Below are 26531 nucleotides of genomic sequence, written 5' to 3'. Positions count from 1 at the left end.
GAATTAGTACATAAAAATTAGGTACCTCAGTGTCTAGTAAAGATTGGTTTCAGGATTGCTGTGAATACCAAAATTCCCAGATTGTTAGATCCCTTTATAGTACAGGGTTTGCATCCACTCTGCACACATCCTCATTTTATTTTGGGGTGCTGTGGATTGAACCCATAGCCCCACCCATACTAAACATGCATTCTTCCCCTGAACTACACTAACAGTCCCCTTCTCATGTATTTTAAATCCTCTCTAGGTTACTTGTGTAAATACCTAATACAATGTAAGCACTTTGTAAATAGTTATTACATGTATTATTGAAGGAATGATTACAAAAACATTTCTGTATGTGCAGTACAGATGTAACCTGCTCTGTTCCCTAGTTTCTGTGTGGTTCATTCAGTCTGTGGATACAAAATCCAAGGGATATGGAGGCCAACTGTATATGACAGCAGCTAGACTGGAGGAAAACAGAAGCCCTGTCTCATGCTGTGGTACATCCTTTAGTTTGGAATTGGAAATTTCACTGGAAAATTTTATTGCTTTCTCACTGATGACATTTTTTAGAATTTGTTTCTAGGGCTGGGGGATGTAGTTCAGCAGTGCAGTGCCTTGCTGGCAAGCACAAAGCCCTGAGTTCAATTTCAGTACCCCCTGCCCCCAAAAAAAGAATTCCTTTCTGAAGAGGTTTTTTTATGAGTTGGATTTGTTTTGTTACATTTTGTTTTTTGGACTAAAAATCAAACTCAGGATCTCGTGCTTGCCAGGCAGGCACTATGCTGCTGAGCTGTATCTTCAGCCCTAAAGAGTTATTTTTAAAATAAATTTCTAGGAGCTGGGGATTTAGCTCAGTGGCTTAAGTTCCTGCCTGTTAAGTGCAAGGTCATGAGTTTGATCCCAGTACCAAAAAACAAAAAAGAAGTTGCTTAAGATAAATTTCTAAATCATTGCTTTCTTCTGGCATGAAATTTTGAAGGTGGGGCTGGGGATTTAGCTCAGCGGCATAAGCGCCTGCCTTGCAAGCAGGCAGTCGTGAGTTCGATCCCTGGTACCGATAAAAACGAAAAAGACAAAAAAAAAAAAAAAAAAAAAAAAAGAAATTTTGAAGGTGTTTTACTGTCTGAGCACTTCATTTCTTAGTAAAGGCATCAAAGATAAGAATTTTTTTTATCTCTAGTACCAAAATGAAAAAAGGATTTTTAGAAAGCTTTCTGATTATTTTTTAAGGATGTAGTCAGTTTTAGTGGATGAGTTTGACTATGAAGTTAAAGGTTAAAGTTATATTGCTGTTTTTTAAAATTACTGGGGCAGCCAGATGTGGCACACCCTGAGGCAGGAGAATTGCCACAAGTTCAGGGGTGGTCTGGCTGCATGGTGAGTTCAAGGCCAACTTGAAATACATAGCAATCCCAATTCTGCAAAATAAAAAAAAGAAATACATACCAAGACCCTGTCTCAAAAAAAATGTAGAAAAGACAAGACTGACTAAATTTTTAAAAATAAAGTATTGGGGCAGCCAGAAGTTGTAGGTACGCCTGTATCTTATTGTGGCCTTCTTACCAGGCTCAGCTCATAATACTACTGCTTTAATAGAAAATGCACTAAATAAATATTGTGTTACTATTGATATACAAATTATAAAAAATACTTCCTGGAAATTGGTTTAAACAAATACTTTTCATAAAGTAAAAAGAAGAGTATATTTAAAGGTAACAAAGTAAATGTCAGAAAACTAAAACGAAGTACTTATTAATAAACCAGTCATAGGCTGGGGATTTAGCTCAGTGACATAAGCATCTACCTGGCCAGTGCTAGGCAGTGAGTTTGATCCCTGATATCAAATAACAATAATAATAATAAATCAGTCATTGGGCTGGAGATAACAGCTCAGTGGCATAAGTGCCTGCCTGGCAAGCACAAGGTCCTGAGTTCAATCCCCAGTACCCCAAAAAATAAATACATGAACCAGTCATCTGGAACATAAGCTAATTTCTTTTTTCCCTTTTTAGAAAGACAACAGAGTTGCTGCATAGTCTTCAAACAAGTCATTGAAAGTGGGTGAATTTGTAGCTCTTCATGGTCCTGAAAATTGGTTTCAGTCTTTGTGAAGAATGAAGAAGTGAATTTGCTGTATATTTGTCACCAGCACTGGGTTTTGTTTATTTTTCTGCTTAATTTCAGAGATACAACACAGTTAACTTTTGGGGGGAGGAAGGCTCATGTTTTAAAATGAGCATTAAATGTATTTGGAATAGCAGAAGGTTAAGCAATTTCTTATGTATAGTTAAACTAAAGCAGTACTCCAGTGGGACTTACAAGTATTTTTTCATCACTGAGAGGATTTTTCTTATCACTAAATTGTATTTGGCAATTATTGCAAGTTGCCTGCAAATAGGGCCATGATACTGTGTTTTGAGCCACAGAAGGTTGTGCGCGTGTATGTGTGTGTCTTTTTCTTTCTTTTTGGAAATCCTGTAATATGAGGTAGTTTATTTTGTCAATTAATTAGGGTGCTGGATGGTAGAGAATTTTGTTAGTCAACTATGTACACACAGTAAATACTGTTTCTTAGGCAAAGGTAACTTTTTTATATAGTTGTAAAATTCCATTATATTCCATTGCCAAAGAAACATTAAGAACTTTGTATAGCTGTATAAAAAGCAACTAATTTTTTAAAGAATAAACATTTTAAAGTCAGCAAACATACTGTGTCTTTGCAGAAGTTGATATGCTAAAGAGAAAGTTATGGATGGGTCTCTTTTTTTTTTTCTTAGCTTTCCAGGCTTAAGATTTTTTAATTTCAGTTTTTAATGTTTTGAACATAAATGAAGATTTGATACATTCTTCCAAAAGGGTAAATTATTCATGCTCAGTGTAAGAACTTCATTTTGTAGCAAATGACATATCACAGGATTTGTTAAATAATAGATATTTTCAGTATATGAATGTAAATAATCATAGATAAGAATGTACTTAGCTGTATTTTCAAATAAGTAACCCTCCCCCCTTTTTTAAGACACTGAAACTAGGCATCAATTAACCTGCTCTTCCTGGTATACCTGATATTTTGTTACAATGATGATTTCATTCCATTATACTTCAGAAAGATTCAGAGTGTTGAAAATTATTTTGGCAACCATAATCTATATCACGCAGTAACACTTTTCTTGGGCCTGTGACCCACAAATGACTCAGAATAGAGTTCATTGCTAATTATAAATTACTAATCAATCTTTTTGAAGTTTTAAGTAATGGAAAAAATTAGCCACTTTTGTGTTTTTATGAAGCCCATGTAATAAAAGTATCCAAAGATTTAAATATTTTTATCTATTTTGATTTTTGTTAATGCTATCCTTACAACATTCAATAGTGATAAAGATGTGGAAAAGTATGCTATAGAAGAATTGGAATATTTAAAAATGGTTAACATTTTTAATTTTAATTTTATATCTTTTGTATAACTCTACAGCAAAATGTTTTGTAATTTGGTTTCATTGCTAAGATCCAGTATTTGGCAGCCTTAGTTTAGATAATATTGTTTAGTACTATTTGCTTGCATGTTAACAACAAAATGTTTGGAGGACCCACAACACATTTCTAAGGCATTCTGATCATCAAAGCAAGTGCGTATGGCAACACCTTAGCAGAATAAGATGTTCCAGGCTGATTTCAAGAGGAAAAACTGTAATAACAGTTCTACATGCTCTGAAAGTATGAGTTCATGTGTTTTCCCAGCCATCTGGGTCACTGACTGGGGCATTTGTTGTCCCAGTAACAAATGGCAGCATGACATACCTACAGTGCACCTTACAATATTAGCAAAGTTTTTATTCTAAAACAGAATAAAGCTGTTCAATAAAAAATGTTCGTCAGTTCTTTCTCTTTAAATAGTAACATTTTCTTCTATTAGAAATATAATAGGGGCTGGGGATTTAGCTCAGGGGCATAAGCGCCTGCCTTGCAAGCAGGCAGTCGTGAGTTCGATCCCTGGTACCGATAAAAAGGGAAAAAACAAAAAAAAAAAAAGAAAGAAAAAGAAAAATATAATTAAAAGCATTAAAATAGATCAGAATTACAATAGTTGTATGTTCAGTGATAACTAAATCAAATTCTAATTTTTTCTAACATTTGTTTATTGTTGAAAAGCTGAAAGTCTCCTGAGTGTAACCACTCCATATAAGATCTGTGACATGAAGATACTAAGCCAACCTGAAAGAACCAAGCTGGAAACCAGTCTAGAATTGACCTGACCCCTGTGGATGAAAAAGATGGGTTGAATGGGGTGTTGTTCAGTGGTATAGCACTTGTCTAGTATGTTTGAGGCCCTAGAAAAGAGAGAGGAAAAAGACAGGAATTCAAAGACAGGACTTGCATAAGTGGTAGGAAAAGAGGTCAGGCGTATTAATCGGTCTCACTGGCTCTGCATCAATAGTTGAACTGGCAAATACTTAGGAATGTGAGGGATGTGTTTTGATTATTACAGTGACCAGGGACTAGCACTGGTATTCAAGAGTTACAGGCTAACTGTGGTGGGAGCACACTTGAAATCCCAGCACTTGGGAGGCTGAAGCAGGAAGATAGCAAGTTCCAGACATGATGAGTGCAAGGCTGACCGAAAATACACCACAGTATCCTGTCTCAAAACAAGTTACAAGCTAGGGATCATAAGTGTTCTATGCTGCACAGGACAGTACCACGTGATAAAATTTCCAGCTGAAACTGCAGTAACATCTCTTATACTGAAAAAATACCAGCCAGTCTCTTCACATGAAAGTAGATAGGAAATTTTTTTTCCTGCCAACTTTTAAATAAATCTTTACTACTTAAAAAATTGTTTTAGCCAGGCTTAGTTTACACACTTATAATCCCAGCACTAAGGAGACTGAGGTAAGGTAGGAGGATCGGTGTGAATTCAAGGCCAACCTGGACTACAAAGTGAGTTCAAGACCAGCCTGAACTGCATAGTGAAACTCTTGTCTAAAAAACCAGTAATAATTTCATGGATTGTAAAAGGACAAGATACAGGTCTTATTTCGTGTGGTACTGTCATTTTGGAAACCCATTGTAGGAGTTATTACTTTATTGTGTCCTCTCACTGATTCCCAAATCTTTGATCAGAACCTAGGGGCTCTCCACCCCTTGTACTGGGGATTAAACCAATGGCCTTAACGATGACCAATATCTCTAGCATTGTTTTTAGACAGATTGTTCAGCCTCATTTTGAATGTAATCTGTCTCAGCTTCCCAGAATGTTGGAATTCTGGGTATGTGACCACTCCTAGCTCTGAGGAACATTTTTAAAAAACAGATTCCTGGGGGCTGGGGAATCAGTTTAGCTCAGTGGCATAAGCACCTGCCTTGCAAGCAGGCGGTCGTGAGTTTGATCCCCGGTAAAAATGAAAAAGAAAAAAAAAACCAGATTCCCATGCCCAAAACCCAGATAATGATTCTGAAGCTCTCCACTGGGGCCTGGGAATGTGTCTTTTTGTAGTTTCTTCAGTAGTGCTGTGAGATACTAGTCTTACAGTTTATGCGTGTTTGAAGAGAGTCACACAGCACACAGTCACACAGTTGGCTTTCTAACACACCCCCTCCTTTGCAAGCCTTGGTAGGATTTCCACTGTGGGAATATCTGATTTTCCCCATCCAACATCCAATGCTACAGGCTGTATCTCTAGCATAGAGGGAAGTGACTAGAAGGCAGATTTCTACATAACAATCAGGGGTGGGACGCAGAGGTTGAGACTCAAGTTTCCTTCAGGGTCTGACTGCTTTTAAGTACTGAGGATTTTTTATTCCTAGTAAAGAGCCTCATAATGAGTGTGTGTGATTTCTGTCTGTCTGACAGTTGTCCCTTACTGTGAGTTTTCTGTTGGAGAAGCTGCCCTTGTGGGGCTCCTGTGTTCACAGCAGAAGCTGAGAAGCAGTCCTACCTTTTCCTAAAAAGGGTTCAGTTTTCACTCTTCATGCCTGGATTCAGTATATATCCTCTTGCCCTGCTGACATTAAGCTGATTTAAACTCTAAAGGTGAAAGTCACAGAAAAAAGTAATCAAGGTGAATGATACTTTCCTGTAGTTCAGGTGTCACCAGTTTGTAGTTTACTATTACAACTTTTTAAAAGATTGATGAGGTCAGCTGAGCGTGATTGTGCATGTCAATATTCCCAGCCCATTGGGAGGCCGAGGTAGTAGGATTGTTGATTCAAGAACATTGTGAGGTACATGATGAGACCCCATCTCAAAAAAAAAAAAAACCAACAAAACGAAAAAGATGGCAAATATTAGAATCAGATTCCCAGATAGATACAAGGTAGACCCATTTAACTGAATCTGATGACATTAAATAGATATTTGTGTTGTCTTCCAAAATGAAGACAAGGGAACAATTTGGAGATGTCATCTCAGAGCAAAATGCAGGGAAGGAGCTTTCAGTAGCTGAGGCCAGGCAGCCAGCCACTGGTATGTGCACTAGAAAACTAGAGGTGCACTGCTCTTATGGGAACAAGCCAAGCCTGAGGAGCGATGGAAAGGTTCTCTCCTGTTTATCAGACCCAGAGTTAAGAAAAGTAGGTTGATTGGGTGTAGTGATGCACACCTGTAATACCAGCATTCAGGCAGCTCAGGCAGGAAATTCTCTTTAAGTTTGAGACCAGCCTGGGCTGCATAGTGAGCCCAAAGCCAGCCTGAACTGTGTGATGAGACCCTGTCTCAAAAAGACCAAAAAAATTCCAAAGGCATGAGGTAGGACTGAATCTAATGTCTCTGTTCTTGGTGCTGTGAGCCAGTGGTATGGATGTCCTTTAAATTCCAGCTCAGTTCATGTTTAATGAACTTGGCTGACTGATAAAAATGTTTTCGAGATTAAGTCATAAACACATCAAAATAGACCTGAGTAAAATTCCAGGTCATGATGAATATTGACTTTAAAGAAATGCTTTAAAATATACTGATGCCCATGTGGTTTATAGGGAAACAAAGCAGCTCTGTGAGACCAGAGCATATTTCATTTCAATAATAAGGCTTACTTAGAGTGACTCATAGTCACTCATGGTTTAGTGGCACAGAAACAACTGAGAGCAGCCAGCAAAAGCGCACATGGTCTGGAAAGCCTTGCCTTCTCTTCTAGACTTGAGCAATCTGAAGTAAAAAAATTCCAATCTTGAGGGATGGTGAAAACTCCGGCCCCATATGAATGGATTTTACAGTTACTAGAGAACAGAAACATGTTTACTAGGTGTCTAGATTATACGGCTGTAATCCTGGTGCTCAACTAATCCAGATAATCATTGAGTGCCAGTGTCACACAGGATTGTTGACAATGCACATCCCAACCCTGCAATTCAGGATTTGGTTTATGCTGAAAGCACTGTGTAAATGGTCTCTTGCTGGGTTAACCCTTGGTCCATTCCACAGTAATATTTAATAACCTTTCTTTATTCCCAGGGGAGTCTGTAAACACTGCAGCCTGCAACTTATAAAAGGGAGCTAAATACAGATTTTCTTTTCTATCATGAAACTAATATAGGGAAAAAATAACAGATCTATAAATGTGCAGGTGCAAATTCCCTATGATTTTTTGGTTTGGTTGTTACCAGGGACCAAACTCACAACTGCAGGCTATTATTATTTGGTGACCTTTTCCTCTCATCCCCTTCCACCCAAAGCTGTGGATGCAAAACCATCAACCTTGACTGCAATGCCTCTGAGTTGCAGATTTAAGGATCCCATGCTGGTCTTTCAGCTGGCTTGGTAGACAAGAAAAACAACACCTAACCTTTGCTTAGTAACTGTCCTTAACCTAGGACAGAACTCCAAGTCTGGGGTCTTTTACTTTGTCTGCATGTGTCAACTCCCTTTTTTGTGCTTTCCCCACCTCCATCTCCTAATTTATCTTGCAAATACCCTAAAGTCCCTTGTGCCTCAGAGCGGCTTATGCCCTTGCCTACAGAAGTTTGACTCCAAAGTATGCACTCAGCCACCTGGTCACTGTATTCACTCAGAAGATTGTGTCCTAAGGATGAGAATCACTCCTGGGCAGATTAGTACCACTGAAATTCTAATTACTGCTCTCCACTGGGCCCTTGATGTTACTAATGAAATAAATATATTTCTGTAATTAACCTCTACTGAGCAAGTAGCCTGATAACATTCTAAACAGAACTAGAAACCAGTGGTAAAACTTGCTTCAAGTGCTTTACATGCTCATCCTCCTTGCATATTTGATACTACTTAGAGTACTTCATTCTGTGCTTATTGAACTGACTTTTGTTTTTGTTTTTGTTTTTGATACCGGGAATGGAACTCGACCTTGTACTTGCCAGGCAGGTGATTTGTGCCACTGAGTTGTATCCTGGCTCCACTGAACTGACTTTAATGTATTTTAGACTACTACTTTGGACCTCTTTTCCCAATTTTTTCCCCCTCTTTTATCCTGGAACTCAAACTAGGGTCCTTCTATGTACACTAGTGACTCTGTCCACTGAGCTATGCAGTCAGCTCTCATGAAATTTCTTACCTGCTCACTCTTGCTTGTGTTTACTGCCTTTATCCTAATGTTTTCCCAAGAGCTCAACCACATTATGAGTGCTGGGTATTGCACCCAGAACTTCAGGCATGCCTGACAAGCACTCTACATTGTGCTATAACCCCAACCCCACGGTATAAGTTTTATCTCATCTACATACAAAGTTTCCATTTGGCCTTTTTTTTTCTGTTTTTTGTATTTTTGAAGTCGGGGCTGGGGATTTAGCTCAACGGCGTAAGCGCCTGCCTTACAAGCAGGCAGTCGTGAGTTCGATCCCTGGTACCCATAAAAACAAAAAACACAGAAAAAAAAAAAAAAAGAAAGCTTGATGTATTTTTGAAGTCTCCCTTTTTTTTTTTTTTTTTTTTGAAGTCTCCCTTTTTTAAGAGATTGTTCTGTAAAACAATCAGCTGAGACCCTCTGACTCCTCATTTATCTTGCAAATACTCTTAAAGTCCCTTGTGCCTCCTTGGAGCTGCTTATTCTCCTGGCAAACCTCTTGGAGACCAAGTGCCCAAACTGCAGCCCATAACTCATTTATCACGAAGTGCCCACACTGCAGTTACCCCTGAATACTGAGGTTTTAATTCAGAAAAAATTCCTATATTAAAACAATACCAGAGATTTCAGTGATACAAACAGCACACTAGCACACATGCCATGGGTTCACCACCTCTGTTCTATAACATTTCACCATCCTGCTGAAATCTAAACAAGTAGCTCTCAAAGGTTTCAACAAATATGTGATCTTAGGGTTTCTATGACTCTGCTGGGTTTGAGTCATTGCTTCCTGAACACGTTTTTGCTTTCCTTGTTTATGGAAATTCTCCCATATGTGGCTTCCAAGAAAGTCTGTCTAAAGGACCAGATACTAATAAGGTCTCTGTCACATGTTTTTCCTGTTTTTGGTTGAACTATAAAATATAAAAACCATTCAGGTAGTCATCTGTCATCCCACACTCAGATAAATTGCCATGTAGGGTTCAAACTTAATGTACCTACCTCAGCCTCCCAGAGTACTGGGATTAGAGTCCTATGCCCTAAGCCTGGCATATCAAGATATTTTATAATCAGTTCTTTTGAGTGAGTTTTGTGGAATTTTTTACCCTAATGTTATGCTAGTTAGTTGTTTTTGGAGGTGTTGGAGGTTTGAGGAGGTTTTGTGTTGTTTTTTTTTTTTTTTTTTTTTTTTTTTGAAGGAAGTGTGTTGTTCTTTTTAAGAGTCTCTCTTGTGGGGCTGGAGATCGTGAGTTTGATCCCCGGTACTGATAAAAAGGAAAAAGACAAAAAAAAAAAAGAGTCTCTTTTGTTTTTGTTTTTGCTTTTATATTTGCTTTTGAGACAAGGTCTTCACTATATAGTTCAGGTTGGCCTTGAGTTTACTGTGTAGCCCAGACTGGTCTCAAACTCAAAGCAACCCTCTTGTCTCAGCCACCATGCCTAGCTGAGGTTTTGTTTATTTTGTTTGTTTTTTTGTTTTGTTTTTTGGCCTAAACCCCCTGTCTTCCTACCTCAACTTCTCTTGAGTGCTGAAATTACAGGTGGACATCACTATACCCCGCTTGTTTTAATTTTACAAACTCCACACTCCCTGTCCTTTGAATAGAACTCCCAGTTGCTCCCAAGAACTATCAATTCAGTGCTCCACGTGTCTTAGTTTTTCTTCCCTTCTCCTACTATCCTGCAGTAGACCTGATACAAGTATCTGAGGATTCTTGCTTGCCCCAGAGCTCTGTGAGAGCTAGCTGTGCTTGCTTTAAGGTAAATGTCATCTTTGAGATCCCTGAATTCCAGGTGTCTTTGTTCTAAGCTACCAGTTTCTCCAGATCTCACAGACGTAGGAAGTCTTCCTCTTGCTTGTTTTTCATAGTAGTATGTTGACAACTACCAGATTTGCAGCCCTAAGAAAGAATTTTTCACTACTTGTACATCCTCTGATGTTTCTCCTGTGTTCACATCCCCCTCTCTCTCTTGTCCTCTCCTGTACCAGCCACAAAAGCGCTCTAAAGCCTTTCAGAGGTGTCAGTAGGGGTTGCCCCTGCACATTAGCACATCCAGTATGGCCCAACTGGCAACAACCTGTGCTCTGCTCTCGATCATCATCCTTTCCATTGTTGGTGAAGTAGAAAGTTGTTGATAAATACTTCAGGTCTCAGTTTCCTCCCTGCCTGATTTGATTCTTAAATTTCATTTTACTCACTTATTGACATGTGGAGGCAGTTTTAAAAGACCATAAACATTTGTGTTTGACTTAGCATATCAAACCAGAAAGTAAACATTTGTGGTTGACTTAGCATATCGAACCAGAAAAATCTTACCTTCTTCCACCCTAGTTCAGTGCATTTTAACTGTGCTGAACTACTGCAGTAACATTCTTATTTGTCATCTGCCATTTGTAATGCATCCTTCCACTTCATTTTCTATGTAATGGTTAGAATGAATATTTGGGAACACACGTTCCAATTGTCAAATTATATCACGTATCAGTCAGATGTGATGGCTCATGCCTGTGATCCCAGCAGTCTAAGGCTGAGGCAGGAGGATTGCAAATTCAAGCCCAGCCTGGGCAATTTATTGAGACCCTGTTTAAAAAAAATAGGGGAGAGGGAACTGGAAATATAGTTCAGCATGAAGGCACTGAGTTCAATCTCTAGTACCCCACACACATACAAAATTACATCGTCTTACAGAAAGCACCTAACTTAGTAGGCCTCAAGTGATTGTGTCCTCCTAGAAATGGTGTCACTGCAATTATGACCTGATACAAATGTGATCATAGAGAAACAAGCAAACCCCTACTATCCACCAGAGCCAACCCCTCAACAGAGATTTCTCTCTCCAAGGCCTCAGAGCTGGACAAGGCCTCGGAGTCACAGATATAAAAATAACACACAGAGGGGCTGGGGATTTAGCTCAGTGGCATAAGCGCCTGCCTTGCAAGCAGGCAGTCATGAGTTTGATCCTGGTACCGATGAAAAGGAAAAAGACAAAAAGAAATATATATAAAAAATAACACACAGGACTATGAGCTAAGCAGGTTAGCTGCACACCTGTAATTCTGTTACTCACCAGTGGCAGCAGTAGGGAGTCCCCATATCCAGCACTGCTGCTACTTCTAAAGGCATCCTGAGAGACAAAGCACACAGTGCTAGACTAGCCCACGCCTGCTCTAATCTTCCCTTGTAGGAGTCCTTGGGCCAGAACTTTCCGAGTCTGGTGTCCATTCTCTCACTGGGCTTGCTCTGCAGCTTTCATCCACCTAGGTCATGACTGGTATTCAAAACCTATTCAGTGTCTAGGCCAGCTGTTAGCCTCTTCCAACTGTGATCTGTTTTCAATCTGGAAATCTTGAAGTCTTCAGAGCTCAGTGGGCCACTGTCCTGGTGTCTGTGTCTAGCACAGTCAGGAAATAGTTGATTTTGCTGTTTCCAGGAACCTAAAAGAGCTTCCAGGTATGCCCACTGTTGGCGTTATCCTAACTTGAACTTGCCTTGTTCTCACCTAATTTAAGGAGGCAGAGAGATTTCAGAAACAAATATTAGCCAGCACGAGGAATGTCTGTTGCAGCCAACTACCAGGAAACTCTCCCAAGTATAGACCTGGCAGTGGCTTCCCCCATTGCAAAGGGAAAAACTGGCATCATGTCAACAGTTGTTGACGTGAGCCTCAGGGTAATTTATGAAGCAAACTGACTTCCATAACTTGATAAGAAAAAAATACATCTTTCTTTCTTTGAGACAGTGTCTCCCTATGTAGCTCAGTCTGCCTTGAACTCCTGACAATCTTCCTCCTGCTGCAGCTCCCCAAATGCTAGGATTACAGGCCATGCCCGGTCAAGAATATCTGTTTAGGGGGCTGGGGATTTAGCTCAGCGGCATAAGCGCCTGCCTTGCAAGCAGGCAGTCCTGAGTTCAATCCCTGGTACCGAAAAAGACAAAAAAAAAAAAAAAAATCTGTTTAAAAAAAAAGAAAAAAAACCCTCAAATTTGGGCATGGTGGTACATACCTGTAACTCCAGCACTCTAAGAAGCTGAGACAGGAGGATTTCAAGTCTGAGCACAGCCTGGTTCAGTAAGAAACCATGTCTCTAAGAATAAGAGAATTTTAAAAAAAGAAAGAAAGAAAAAACAAATTTGGGAGTAGGAATTTGCTTAGTGGTTCAACATTTGCCTAGCATGCAGAAGGCCCTAAATACAGTCCCCAGCACTACACACATACACAATAAAACTTTAGAGGTAACATTACATTCTTTGCCCTTGAGATTGAAGTTAAGCACATCAAGTGTTACTACCTATATGCAGCATTGTCTGGCAGTTCTACCCTTTTGCATTAAGGTATGAAAAGTAAAGATACAAAGATTGGGAGAGATCAGGCATGGTGGTGCACACCTGTAGTGCCAGCACTCAGTAGACTGAAGCAGGAGGGTTGCCATAAGTTCAAGGCTAGCCTGGGTTACATGGTGAGTTCAAGGCCAGTTTGAACTACATAGTGAGACTGCCTTTAAAAAAAAGAGAAAACAGACAACCTAGTAGGTATGAGTAAAATCTATATATACAAACTACCACTATTAAGTGAGTTATCCAAATACACAACCCGCTTATTCAAGTAATTTGAAAATGAAAAATTAAAGCATTACCACTTATAGTAATACCCCATCAGAAGCCTATACCTCGCTGGGCATGGTGGCACATGCCTGTAATCCTAGCATTCAGGAGGTTGAAGAAAGAGAGTGGCAGGGAGTTTGAGGCCAGCCAGGGATACACAGCAAAAAAAAAACCTAGCAACCCAGTGAAAGATGTGCAAGACCTCCACACTGAAATTATAAAACATATCTGAGGAAAAATGTAAAAGCCTATTTTCAAGACCCTGAAATAGAAACAGAGGACACAAAAGTGATAACTTCATGGAAGAAAAAGACATGCTGGGGCTGAGGTACATAGCTAAGAGAAGTGTCACCAGCTAGCATAGGCCTCCAGCTGCATGTAGGATGGAAATCAGACGTGGGCAAGTTCTTCAGTCACTTCTCCATTGCGGACGACATTCCCTGTTCTTCGTCATCTTCAGGGACCTCTGAAGGGGAGGGTCCCTGTATAGCCGCCAATATGATACATACCGCCTGAGGGTTCTTTTGCTCAGTTCACACAAAAATTACGAACTGGCAAGTGGTAGCTCTTATTGTATATAACAGCCCTGAGTTTTGAATGCCAGCAGCTATCAACTGTGTTAGCAGCCTTCCATGATCCTTGGAGCAAACAGCTGCCAGCTCCTTTGGCCACCAGAGATAGTGGTGCCCAGTTCTCCATTGTTTTGTCACACTCTGGCTTCTAGCTGGCTTAAGGGTTACCAATCCAGCCGGGGATGTAACTCAATGGTATAAGCACCTGCCTGGCAAGTACAAGGTCCTGAGTTCAATCCCTGGGAAAAAAAGAAAAACTGTTACCAGACTGCTGGTCCCTTTTCATGCCAGCAGCTTTTGGCTTTACCAGCTCATAGTGTATCATCTCAGCATGCTCAGTTATATATAAGAAATCATGAAGAGGAAAAAATATACCATCTGAAAGAGGTTCTATTTGGATTTACGTATGCAGCAGCATAAGGCGGACAAGTATACGGATTGACCCATTAATATAAGGGTATGGGGAGGTTGCTTGTAAAGGAAATGGTACACAGCCATAATCCCAGCACTCTGTGAGCCTGAGGTAGGAGATCATGGATTTGACCCCAGGCTGGGTAACTTGATGACTTAGCAACATTCTGCCTCAAAATTTAAAAGGGTTAGGGTGCTGGGAATGTAGTTCAGTACAAAAGTCCTGGGTTTAATCCCCAGTTTGGGGGGAAAAAAAGAATACTATATGACTCCATTTACATGAAACTCAAAATAGACAAAACTAATCTAATGTAATAAAGAGATGCAAATCGTTTCTCAGCCTTTTGGCTAAGATCAAGTGTAGTAATAGAGATGAAAATAGCTACCAGACTAGGGGAGTTAGCTTAGTAGTAGTAGGGAATGTATTTATTGTGTATGAGGCACTGGGTTCTGTCCCTAGCACCACAGAATAAATTTTAAAACCAGAAACTGGGCATGGGAGCTCATGCCTATAACCTAGCATTCAGGAGCCTGAGACAGGAGGATCACTGTGAGTTCAGGGCCAGCCTGCACTACATAATGAGTTCAAGGCCAGTTTGGACTATACACAATGAAACCGTCTCAATAAAGTAGTAGATAAATAAATAAACTCTAAAAACATTTGGGCTGGGGATGTAGCTAAATAGTAGAGCACTTGTTTAGCATACGTAAGGCCCTGAGGTTCTGGGTTCAATTTCCTATATTGGAAACCAAAAGTTAAATAGAAAGGGACCATGGATTCCCTCAATTGCTTAGTCTAGCATGTGAGACCCCTGGGTTCAGTCCCCAGTACTTAAAAGGAGATGAACATCTACCACCAGATGTTCATCTGGGGAAGCAGCCAACTGAGAGCTTTCTGGATTGATAGTTGCCTTCTAGGTATCTATGCAGATATGGAGTGGGAGGGAGTCGGCTAATCTTGTGAGATTACAGAGAATTTTCAAAAATTAATCCTATTCCTTCTCACTTATCTCATTGGTTTTGTGGGGAGTAACTCCACCACCACCCCATCAGAGTTCTATTATGTTGCACAAGCTGGTCTCATTCATATTCATGGGCCCAAGTGATCCTCCTGCCTCAGCCTGCTGAGTGGCTGGCTGGTGGCAGTTAACTTTCAGGGTTTGTACATATATTTTTAAGGCCACCTGACTCCATTTAAATAAATCCAGTCTTCTAGATGTTTCTTGTAAGTGTTAGCTGGTAGGAAGCTCAGAGAGAAAGCAATTCAAAGAGGCTTCAAGTTTCATCAGCTGCCCCTGAGATCCTCATTTTTTTCGCAGAACTGAATGGGGTTACACAGACTCATTTGTTGCAGTGTAGAGTGATCATGTTTCATGTATTTTTGTTTGTTGTTGTTTTGATTTTTGAAACAGGGTCTTGCTATGTAGCTGATGCTGGCCTCAAACTTGTAGCAGTAGTGCCTCAGCTTCCCGAGTGCTTGGATTCCAGGCATTCACCACTATGTCCGGCTATTTTGTTCTTTAACGGTAATGTTTTGGCGCAGTGAAATCACTGTAGGATAAGAACGGAATTTGAGTTTATAAACTTAGCCTTTCCCCAGATATTTCTAGTAACTTGGCTTATATATAACTGAGCATGTTCGCTCAGTCTTGCTCTAAGTGGGAGGTATGAGTCCTCCACAGTTGTGTGGGTTAGAATTAAGATTAAGAAAAATTAAAAAAAGAATTAAGTTCAGCACTGCCAGGCAGTGTAAGAAGTTTAGTGGTGTAGGACCTGTGCTCATCTCTCCCTGTGGGGTAAGGAAGGAGGAGAAATGGCTTTTGCTGCTCCCCTCTCAACAGCTCTCAGGCCTGATGAGGAGATCTGTTTCCCACCTTCCACCTGAGGCAGCCAGCTGTCTGATAAAGAGGAGTCTATTGTGCATGGTCCTGCCATCCAGCACCTACGACTAACACAAACTGGTTGTCCCAGGCTTCATGAGGAGTCCAAACACTATGACCAGAAGCCCAGGTCACACTAAGTCACATTGCCACCAGAAACCCAGCCAGGGGCAGCTTTCCTACTTCTGCTTGTTAGCAATTGAAAATTCAGTTCAGATGTACAGACTGGCTGTAGCAGGAACTACTACATAGAAAAATTTCCAAAGCTGCTGGTGGGAGAGCACTTGCTAGCTTGGATTAGGCCCTCAGTTCAATCCCCAGAACACAAAAGCAAAGAAAAAGAACCAAAATATGTCTGATATTTTACAGACCTCAGATTTGGTTGGTGGCACACTGGCATTGTATATGAATAGAATGAAGGCTTGAGCCCTTTGGTCTTCCTCCCCACTGTGCTCAGAAAGAACCCATAAGCCTCAGGGTGAAAATCTGCAAGTTACTCCCAGGCACCAGGACTGTTACCAAGGGCAACCATTCTGATGATCACAGTGCCTTTTTTGTTAGGGCTAATAAATCTCTTTTTGTTTCAGTGACAAGAAGTTGGGGTTTTTACATTTTAATAACTAAAAGGAAAATCCACCCACACCCAGGGCAGGAAATAAAATTACAGTTTCTTCAACCAGATGGACACAAGAAGATCTCTCCTGCCTCTCAGCCTTGGCCCCCAAGTGAGTTTACAAATCAGAGTGGATGCCCCTAAGTTTAACTGTTCAGAACTCCCCAAAATGTTCAACTGTGAACTCTCCACAAGGCCACAGACTCTGCAAGCTATCCTCTAGTGAACCATAGGAGACACATCTTGCAGGACAACTGACATAGTGCAGGCATTCTAAACAGGGAGAGTACCTGTAGCCAGGATCGTGCATCAAAGGCCTTGTCTCTGTTGCTATGAAATGGATAGACAGGAGCTACTCCAGGCTTTCTGGATAGCCAAGCCCATGGCTCCGTCAACACCAGAACTCTGCCTGAGTTCCCTTTCCAAAAGACCTTTTCTTCTTGTATCTGTTTGTAGACCTGGGCCCCTTGGTAGTCTGAGATACAGAAAAGTCTCATTGGCCCACTGTGTAGCCTGGCACAGCTGATAGATGACTGGTAGAAAACACCACTAGGCGGTCCCTAGTCTAACAGGTAGCTCACCAGCTCCCCTTCCCACTTGCATCCTGTATCGTGAGCTCCCTGCTTCACCTCACTCTGGGGAGACTTTCAGAAGCCCCATAGTAGTTCCTTGTGCTTGTATCTTAGTTTTTCCCATTCCAACTCCTTGGGTACTCATTTTGCAGAAGAGAAATCAGTGAAATATCTTGGCTTCCTGAAAAGGGGTTTGGACTCCTGGTATCCAGCCTGCCAGAATTATTTCCAAAAGATGAAAAATATTTCCAAAAGATGAGAAGTATAAAATAAAAAGCAGCCTTTATTCTGAGAACACGGAGAGAGATGACCAGCAACCCCCACCGCTGGCGATGGCAATCTCTCCGGCTGACACGTGGCGTGGGAGTATGTAAGTAGCCTCGGTTTGGGTGGAACCTAAGGCGGGCATTAGGGATGCACAGGTAGCCCATTGGCCCTAGGTTTGGCACCATAGTTAAATTCCCAGGGGCGGGAAGATGGCATCACAGGTAAATTCCTCCGGAGGGGGAGATAGGGCAAGTGATCCTATATGTAAACAGTTGTGTAAGTCAGCGATGATGTCTAAGGCCTGTTGATGTGGGAGAACAAGTTTAGATCCCTGAAAAATCCATCCCTGAATGTTTTGTGTGTAACCTGATTTATGAAGTAGCTGTAACTGCTCTGGTGAATAATTAGGCTGAGGTAGACTGTTTGGGACTAACGGGAGAAGATGAGAAGGGCAGGGCCCTTGTGCAGCTAGCTTGGCTTGTGAATCTGCAAAGGCATTGCCTTGAGCAATAGGATCTGTAGAGTTTTGGTGTCCTCTACAATGAATAACTGCTGCCTGCTTTGAAAGTTGGGCTGCTTCTAGAAGTTTAAGGATAAAGGGAGCATTAATGATGGGGGTTCCTTGAGTGGTAATAAAACCCCGTTTTTGCCAGATAGAGGCAGGAGAGTGTAAAATGCTAAATGTATACTTTGAGTCAGTGTATGTATTTATAATCTTACCTTTTGCTAGTGTAAGAGCCCTTGTAAGGGCAATAAGTTCTGCCCTTTGGGAAGAGGTCCCAGGTGGCAGTAGATTTGCCTCTATAACTTTTGACTGGTTAACTATTGCGTATCCTGCCTTTTTTTGGTTGTCTGTGTTTGTTGAACTGCCATCTATGAACCATGTGTCAAAGGCCAAAGAGAGAGGTGTGCTACTGATGTGAGGGAAAGGGGTGGGAGTCATCTGTAAGACCTCAATACAGTCATGGTGATGGTGGCCCTCCGAGGTGGGAAGTAAGGTGGCTATATTTAGAGGACCACTAGTTGCAATAGAGATGCAAGGGTCTTGAGAGAGAGCTAAGTGTACCTGTTGAAGGCGAGAAGGGGTCATTAGGGCAGGGAGCACCTTATGTGAGATAAACTCACGTAGGTGATGAGGTGAGTGTACTGTAATAGATTGCCCTAATGTAAACTTTTTAGCTTCCTGTGTCAAGAGGGCTGCAGCTACAAGAGCTCAGAGACAAGGAGCCCATCCTTTTACTGTGTGATCTAACTGTTTTGATAAGTAAGCTACTGCTTGAAAATAAGGTCCCTTTTTGTGTCCTAGTACACCTATAGCATTGTGGCCCTGAAAGGTAGTGTATAGGATGAAAGGTTGGGTGGGATCAGGAAGGGTAAGAGCTGGAGCTTTTAGGAGAGCCTCTTTTAATTTATGAAAGGAGGCATGTATGGGCCTAGTAGGGTCCAGGGGTTCTGATAAGGGACCCTTAGCGGCCTTGTAAAGGGGTTGAGCTAGGGCTGCAAGTTAGGAATCCAGAGATGAAAGAAATTAGCTAGACCTAGGAAAGATGTAACCTGCTGTTTAGTTGTGGGCACCTGGAGATCACGAAGAATTGCCTTACAATCTGAGGTGATGGAGCGAGTAGTGGGGGTGAGAGCGAGACCTTGGTATTTGACTTTTGGGGAAGCTATCTGGGCTTTAGCAGGAGAGACCCTGTATCCATGACTAGCAAAGAAATTAAGAAGACTGGCTGAGTGGTGTATGGCTAACATATGGGATGGAGAACATAATAGAAGGTCGTCTATATATTGAAGGAGAACACTAGGTTTGACATCAAGTTCTGTGAGGTCAGTAGCGAGAGCCTGACTAAAGAAGTGGGGACTATCTCTGAACCCTTGGGGGAGCACTGTCCAAGTAAGTTGTTGAGAACTGAGAGTGTCTGGGTCAGTCCATGTAAACACAAAGAGGTTTGGCAATCAGGGTGTAGGGAGATAGTGAAGAAGGCATTTTTAAGATCTATAACTGTAAAGTGAGTGGTGGAGGGAGGGATATGAGAGAGCATGGTATAAGGATTTGGCACCACTGGGTGAGTGGGGGTAACAGCACTGTTAATTACCCTAAGGTCCTGTACCAGGCGATAAAACCCATCAGCCTTAAGTACTGGGAGAATGGGAGTACTGTGGGGTGATTGGGTAGGTTTAAGAAAACCGTTGTCTAAAAGCCGCTTAATTATGGGTTTAAGTCCCCTTAAATGTTGGGGGGCTATGGGGTATTGGGGAACACAGGGAAAAGTTGAGGGATTCCTGAGATGGATCAAAACAGGCGTGGCATGTGTAGCCAGAGTGGGATTGGATGTGTCCCAAACTATGGGGTCAACCAGAGAAGGAGGAAGGGGAGGGAATGGCTTTGTGACATATTGTGAGGCTGTTTGGAGAATTAGGGCTGTGGGGAGAGAGAAAGTGAAGGAAAAATTAAGCTTTTGAAGAAGATCTCTACCTAAAAGGGGTGTGGAACATGTTGGGATTACTAGGAAGCTATGGGTAAAAAAAAAAAAAAAGAGTCTGGAATCTACACAGGATAGGCCCAGTCTGCAAAGGTTGATTAGGCTGGCCATCAACGCCCGCAACAGAAATCAAGGATTTACTACAAGGTCCTGAGAATTCAGGAAGTACACTATAAGTCGCCCCCGTATCCACAAGCAGAGATATTATCTTACCTGAGACTTCCAGTGAGACTCGGGCTCCGACAAGGTTACCGGAGTGGGGGCTGTGAGCCCCGAGCCCCGTCAATCTTCTGCAGCAAGTCCAAGCAGGTCAGTCAGCCACGAATCTGGCATTGACAGAGTCTCCTGTGAGGGCGAGGGATTAGAGGATGGTTTACCCACTCGTTGGCGGCTAGGATAGTCACTCTTCCAATGCCCTTTAAGGTTGCAGTATGGACAAGGTCCTGGAGGAATACCAGGGTTAGGGCAATCTTTTGCCCAGTGTCCTTGTTTGCTGCACTTTAAGCACGGTCTGGGCAGGACTCGGGCAGCCACACCTTGTTGCGGATTTTTTGTCTTGGGAGCTCTGAGTGCCACTGCTAAGAGGTCAGACTGATATTTAGCAAACTTTAATTTTTGAGCTTGTTTTTCCTCCTTTTGAACCTTATCTCTATTGTTGAATACACAGAAGGCTAATTTAATAGATCCCCTTGTGGAGTTTGAGGGCCATGTTCAACCTTTTGTAATTTTGCACGAATATCAGGAGCAGACTGTGAAATAAAAGAAGAGTTAACAACAATCATCCCTTCATGAGAGTCTGGGTTTACATTAGTATACTTGATTAAGATTTCCCGAAGCCGATTTAAAAACACAGCAGGGTTTTCGTTAGCCTCCTGGACCTGTTCTAAAAGCTTGTTGTAGTTAGTATGCTTGTGAGCAATCTTATTAAGGCCCACAATCAGACACTCAATCATCTTATGTAATTTTTTTTTTGTCTTTTTCATTTTTATCGGTACCAGGGATTGAACTCACGACTGCCTGCTTGCAAGGCAGGTGCTTATGCCGCTGAGCTAAATCTCCAGCCCCTTATGTAATTTTTTGAACCTTGTCCATTCTGATAGTTCCAGTCAGGTTCTTGGTCTGGCACAGCTACAGGCCCAGGGTCATTTTCAGTGGTGTTCGCTCTATGCCTGTGATCAGCTTCTTCTTGAGCTGCCTGCTACAGCTGATTTCGCTCTTGTGAGCTAAGGATGGTATTTAAAATCACATAAACATCCTTAAAATGTAAATCATAACAATTAGTAATGAATTCAAATTGCCTGATATAATTCTGTGGGTCAACAGAGAAGCTACCTAATTTATGGGCAATCTGGGATAGATCAGAAAGGGAAAAAGGCACATGGATGTTAACAAGTCCCTCGGGGCCCGCTTGCTCCCGAAGTGGTAGCAGAGCCTGAGGAGAAGATTCCAGAGCAGAGGGCCATTGGGCAGCCATCCGTCCAGTAGACGCGTGTGAGCAATCATCTGTAGAGCAGCTACAGAGCTGCTGCTGGTCACCCTGGGAAACACAGGCAGATGGCGTCTCACTGTGTGCCTTGCAGCAAGAGGACTGCTGTGGGCAGCACAATGAAGCATCATGTGCACTGCAACAGGGCAGCTGTTGCAGTTCACAAGAGGAGCCACAAGGGGGCGCCCATTGACAAGTGAGGGTCCTGGGAACATGGCAGCACCCTGTTGCCATGTGACCCTCCTGAACATGGCAGCGCCATGTCACGTGGCAGAGGGTTGCAACATGGCGACTGTTCCCAGCGCAAGCTGGAACAATCACACGGCCTGCTGGAAGGACATGGCGACCGAGACCCAGTATGATGGGCAGGCGGTGAGAATGCTGTAGGGGATAGAGAATTCTCAGGAGAACAAGAAATGGGAGACTTTGAGGAAGTGCTAACAGAGTGATTAGAGTTGCCGGGAGAATTATGGGTCCCGGAAGGCGGAAAAGGAGATGATCGCACAGCGGGAGATAACTGCGACACAGAGGGATTAGAGCTGCTGGGAGAGTTATGGATCCTGGGAGACAGAGGGGAAGAGGATCGCACAGCGGGAGGTAACTGTGACTCATTGGGACCAAGACTGCTGAGAGAATCAGGTATGGGGGGAGGGGAGGGCGGTCTGGCGGGAGGTAATGGCAGGGAACAAGTTTGGGGGTAGGCAGGCGGCAGCTGGGAAAACACCGGAGGGCAGGATGGAAAAGTTTGCAGCACAGTAGAGTTAGCTAAAAGTATCTGAGCAGGAGCACAAGACTTAATGAGAGATGGGCGTGTTCTCTGAATAAGGAAGGCCTGAATATAAGGGAGTTCTAATAACTTGTCACCAGCCTGACAGAAATCATACAGTTTTCTGAGAATGCAGGGGTCAAATGTTCCTTCCTTGGGCCAACACTTGCCGATAAGCGGGTAGGTTGGCCAGAGCTCCTGGCAGCAAAAAGTTAATTGTTTAGTTTTTATGGTACTTTTAATTTTTAGAGTACATAAATTGGAAATTAGGCATTGTAAAGGCATCTTTTGGGAGTTAGAAAATACATTTCCCATGACTGATTCAGGCAAGAAATAAGCTGTGGTCCAGAACAAGCTGTCACTCATTTGGGGCACCACGCAGTGGCTATGGTTCCAAAAACTCGTATATTACAGTCGTCACTGAGAGTTTTACGAGTGGAGCCCATGTGGGGTCAGAACAGTTTTGCCCGTGAAAGCATGAGGCTTTAAGGGAAGTAAGGTGGTCCTTTCAGTGTGGGTGGTCCAAAAATCTCTGCTTTGGGCTATCCGAACCCAAAGAACGTGAGAGATTTTATAGAGTGTGGACCCAGGTTTGCCTAGAAAGATCCTTGCCCTGGACTGTCCTAAGGACGTGAAAATGCACAGAGCCACGTGAACGGGGAGAACAGTCGACTGGGGTTGCCCAGTGCCAAAAGTTCCCCGGGGAGTGCTCACCTGAAATCAATCTGGCCAATGCTGAGTGCAGGCGGCTGGCAACAAAGACGTCTCAGGAGAGGAAAAAGCTCGGAATTAATCCAGGATGTTATCTGGTTATCGGCTAGGGGACTCAACTATCAGTTTCTCACACCAAAGAATTATTTTTTCTAAATTCATTTTATTTTTTTTTATCAGTACCAAGGATCAAACTCACAACCCCGCGCTTGCAAGGTAGGTAATAAGCTGCTGAGCTAAATCCCCAGCCCCTAAATTCATTTTATTTCAAGGAGAAAAAAAAAAAAAAAAAAGAAAATTTCAAAACATGTCAATCGGGAGCAACAATAGTATATACATTGTGCATTGTCTTCCCCAAATCATTCACCCAGAGCACAAGACATCTGCATTCAGTTGTCCAAACAATAGCAGCACAAATCTTTCTCTTCAGTGAACTCAAAAAAATTAGTATAACTATCTTAACTTTTTTACATGCATATATATATTTATATATATTGTTTCAGCTTCTCACACTGGCAAGACAATACAATATTTATACACATGTGTCTTATTTGTTTCATTTATGAGTATGGTCTCAAGTTGCATCCATTTACCTATAAAAGTCTCCAGTTTATTCTTCTTTGTGGCTGAGTAGTACTCCGATATGTAAAAATACCACACCTTTTTTATCCATTCCTCAGTCAGTGGGCATTTAGGTTATTTCCAAGATCTAGTTATTACAAATTATTCTGTTACCCTTCCAGTAAGCCATGGAAAGCATACAGGGCCCAGGAAGACAGAAGCCAGTTTTTCCCTCAAATGAATCAGCAGAAGTCATGCTGGGTCAGGGAGGACCACATTAACAATCCAGTTCGCCCTTCATTAGGCTATACAAACCATTGAGGGCCAGGAAGAGAGAAGCCAGATCTCCTTCCCTGTGAGCCCGCCAGCATGTGGGCTGAGAGTGAAGAACTCCCATCCCTAAGCAACCAGCTGATTCAGAGAACAGGGTGAGTTGATAGCAACTAAGGTACAAAAACAGCTAAATGCTTGTATTGTATGATTGGCCTAAGGCCAATAGTCTGAGCATCTACTGGGAGGATAACAGTATGGAATATAGCAAATATAGAGGATGTCTTCTATCATGTTTTCGAAATCCAATACTGTTGTCACTGCTTTGTTTTGTTCTGATTTATTGTTTTGTTTTACTCAATGTTCTATTTTGATTGTTTTTACACTGTTTTGTTTTATTTGACTTTACTATGTCTGATGGCATGGACAACTATTGTGAAAAGAGCAAGATATATTATGGTAGCCATCGTTGATTTCCTATTATTCTGCTTTAAAGTTCTTTTTTTGTTGTTGTTTTTGTCTTTTTCCTTTTTATCGGTACCAGGGATCGAACTCATGACTGCTGGCTTGCAAGGCAGGCGCTTATGCAGCTGAGCTAAACCTCCAGCCCTCCTGCTTTGAAGTTCTGTACCACTCTCACTGCTTTGTTTGGATTGGCTGTACCCTATTTTGTTTGGTTGGGTTTTATTCTCTTTAGAATAAAAATAAACCGAATTATTCTGCTGTAAACATGAGTGCACATATATCACTGTGGTATGGATTTTTAATTCTTTTGGGAAGATTCCCAGAAGGAGAATAGCTGGGTCAAATGGGATCTCTAGTTGTAGTTTTTTGAGGAATCTTCATACTGACTTCCACAGTGGTTACATTAGTCTGCATTCCCACCAATAGTGGAAAAGGGTTTCTTTTTCCCCACAGCCCCTCCAGCATTTGTTTTTGCTTGATTTTTTGATAACAGATATTTTTCCTGGGTGTCTCATTTATTTCACTTAAGATTATAGGCTCAAGGTACATTCATTTAACTAGAAATGTCTCAAGCTTATTTATGACATAGTAGTACTGCACTGCATTTAAAAAACCACATTTTTGGAAATGTGAAGACATCATAAAAGTCAGCTGTAACAAGTCTTTTGTGCTCTTTCTTTCTCTTCCTTCCTTTATCTTTCTTTCTTTCTTTCTTTCTTTCTTTCTTTCTTTCTTTCTTTCTTTCTTTCTAGAAGAGGACATCCCCTGCCAATATCAAGAGGCATCTCTGAGGTACTTTTCACTAATGTAAGTCTGATCCATTCTAGGCCTTGAGTCACTGAGGAGTTTCTGAAGCCTTCTGCTCACTTCTCAAAGACAACCATCTCATAGGCTCTTGGCCTTTTCACAGAATCTGATTCTAATTCTGTCTCTATCCAGATTCACAGTAAATTCAGGCAGAGAGCCATTCCCTAGCTGTGGCCTCCTCAATGGTAAACTGAGGCTCCCTTCTATCCCTATATGTATGTTGAGGCTTTAGATACAGACCTCTCTGCAGAGCAGGAGGATTGAAACTCCTGTCCTTGAACATGTGTGCATTTCAGGAGGATCTGAACTCTATTTCTAGATCTATGGGCCCCATACTATTTTATGAGCACTTTGACACAAAGGAAGTAACCAATGTCTCAAATCTTTGTGGGGGGTATATGGTATTTTTTTGTTTCCCTTTCCATGTGTGTGTGCGTGTGTTTGAAAAATGAAAACAAACCTGTGAAGCAAGAGTGTCATATCTGTAAATAGTCTCACAAGATACAACAGACCCACAGTACAAAATATTAACAAGTAAGCTTGAGAGAGCTACAGAGACCATTAAGGGGATCCCAAGTTTGGCAGGGTTCACGCTGAACTCAAAGCCTTACTTTTTTTTTTTTTTTTTACCAGTACCAGGGATTGAACTCACAACCACATGCTTGTAAGGCAGGCACTTATGCTGCTGAGCTAAATCCCCAGCTCTTGAACTCAAAACTTCATGTGTGATTGAGTGAGTCTCCAGGTCCTCTCACAACCCTGGATTGAAGCCTATAGATTGGTTTTCCATGGTGAAGGCACAAGTAGGGGTTTGTTTTTGTTTTTGCTTTTGTTGTCTTTTTAAGACAGGGTCTCACTATGACGTTCAGGCTGGCCTTGAGCTTACTTTGTAATCCAGGCTGTTCTTGAACTCATAGTCCTCTTGCCTCAGCCTTCAAATGCTGGGATTACAGGCATGTGCCACCAAACTTGGCTTGCACAAGTGATTTTGATCATATTTTTGTGGGCTCATGGACTTTGCATGGAGGTAGCAGCAGTGACTGAGGAAATGAGTCCAAACCTACCACATGGGGAAAAGGCTACTTTAAAGTTGCAGCCAGAACTAGCACTTGTGGCACAAGCCTGTAATCTCAGTGCTCTGGAAGGCTGAGGCAGGAGAAGGATCACAAGTTTGAGCCTAGCCTGAGGAACTAGGAGAGACCCTATTTCAAAAAAAAAAGATAAAAAGGGGCCTGGGGATGTAGCTCAGTGGTCGAGTGTGAGCTTAGCATTTATAAGGTTCTGGCTTTAAATCATATCACACAAAAAAGTTTCAACTGAGGTTTTGTGGGTATTGTCACTGGAGGATTCTGTAGCAAGGCCCAGCAGCTCCCGGGCCCTGTAGTAAGAGCTCAAAGGGCCTATGTAAAGACATGGGCTCATTTTGAGCTTACAAGAGTCACAGCTGGCCCTTGGAAGCCTTCCACTATCATCCTTGGCCCCTTTCCCAGCCTACATAGGCAACTAAGTACACAAATACCCAGGAACACTTCCTCTAAAGCCCACGT

The 26531-nt window shown here is 41.9% G+C and overlaps 1 protein-coding gene and 1 long non-coding RNA gene across 4 annotated transcripts in view; both read left to right on the top strand.

The window, feature by feature from the left end:
• The window catches only part of Lsm14a (LSM14A mRNA processing body assembly factor), a 55183-nt gene extending 51874 nt beyond the window's left edge, over nt 1-3309 (top strand). For both annotated transcript variants that reach the window (XM_013149790.3, XM_003467204.5), the window contains one exon: nt 2001-3309. In XM_013149790.3, the coding sequence (XP_013005244.1) occupies nt 2001-2024 (24 nt within the window). In that variant the 3' untranslated portion in view covers nt 2025-3309. The remainder of the gene's footprint in view (nt 1-2000) is intronic.
• A 14241-nt stretch (nt 3310-17550) lies between these two features.
• Nucleotides 17551-24441, top strand: LOC134476841 (uncharacterized). Of its 2 annotated transcripts, XR_010048606.1 has the most exons (4): nt 17551-22043; nt 23062-23097; nt 23747-23870; nt 24257-24441. It is a non-coding gene; the product is annotated as an uncharacterized LOC134476841 (long non-coding RNA). The 2 variants fall into 2 exon arrangements; XR_010048605.1 differs by lacking the exon at nt 17551-22043 and having other exon boundaries at nt 22069-23097.
• The last annotated feature ends 2090 nt before the right edge of the window (nt 24442-26531 follow it).

Source organism: Cavia porcellus, unplaced genomic scaffold (genome assembly GCF_034190915.1).
Source record: "Cavia porcellus strain 051 isolate PalLab524CR breed Dunkin Hartley unplaced genomic scaffold, mCavPor4.1 scaffold_7, whole genome shotgun sequence".
In the NCBI taxonomy this organism is placed as follows: Eukaryota; Metazoa; Chordata; class Mammalia; order Rodentia; family Caviidae; genus Cavia; species Cavia porcellus.
Note: the sequence above shows the minus strand (reverse complement) of the source record. Positions and strands in the feature narration are given on the sequence as shown.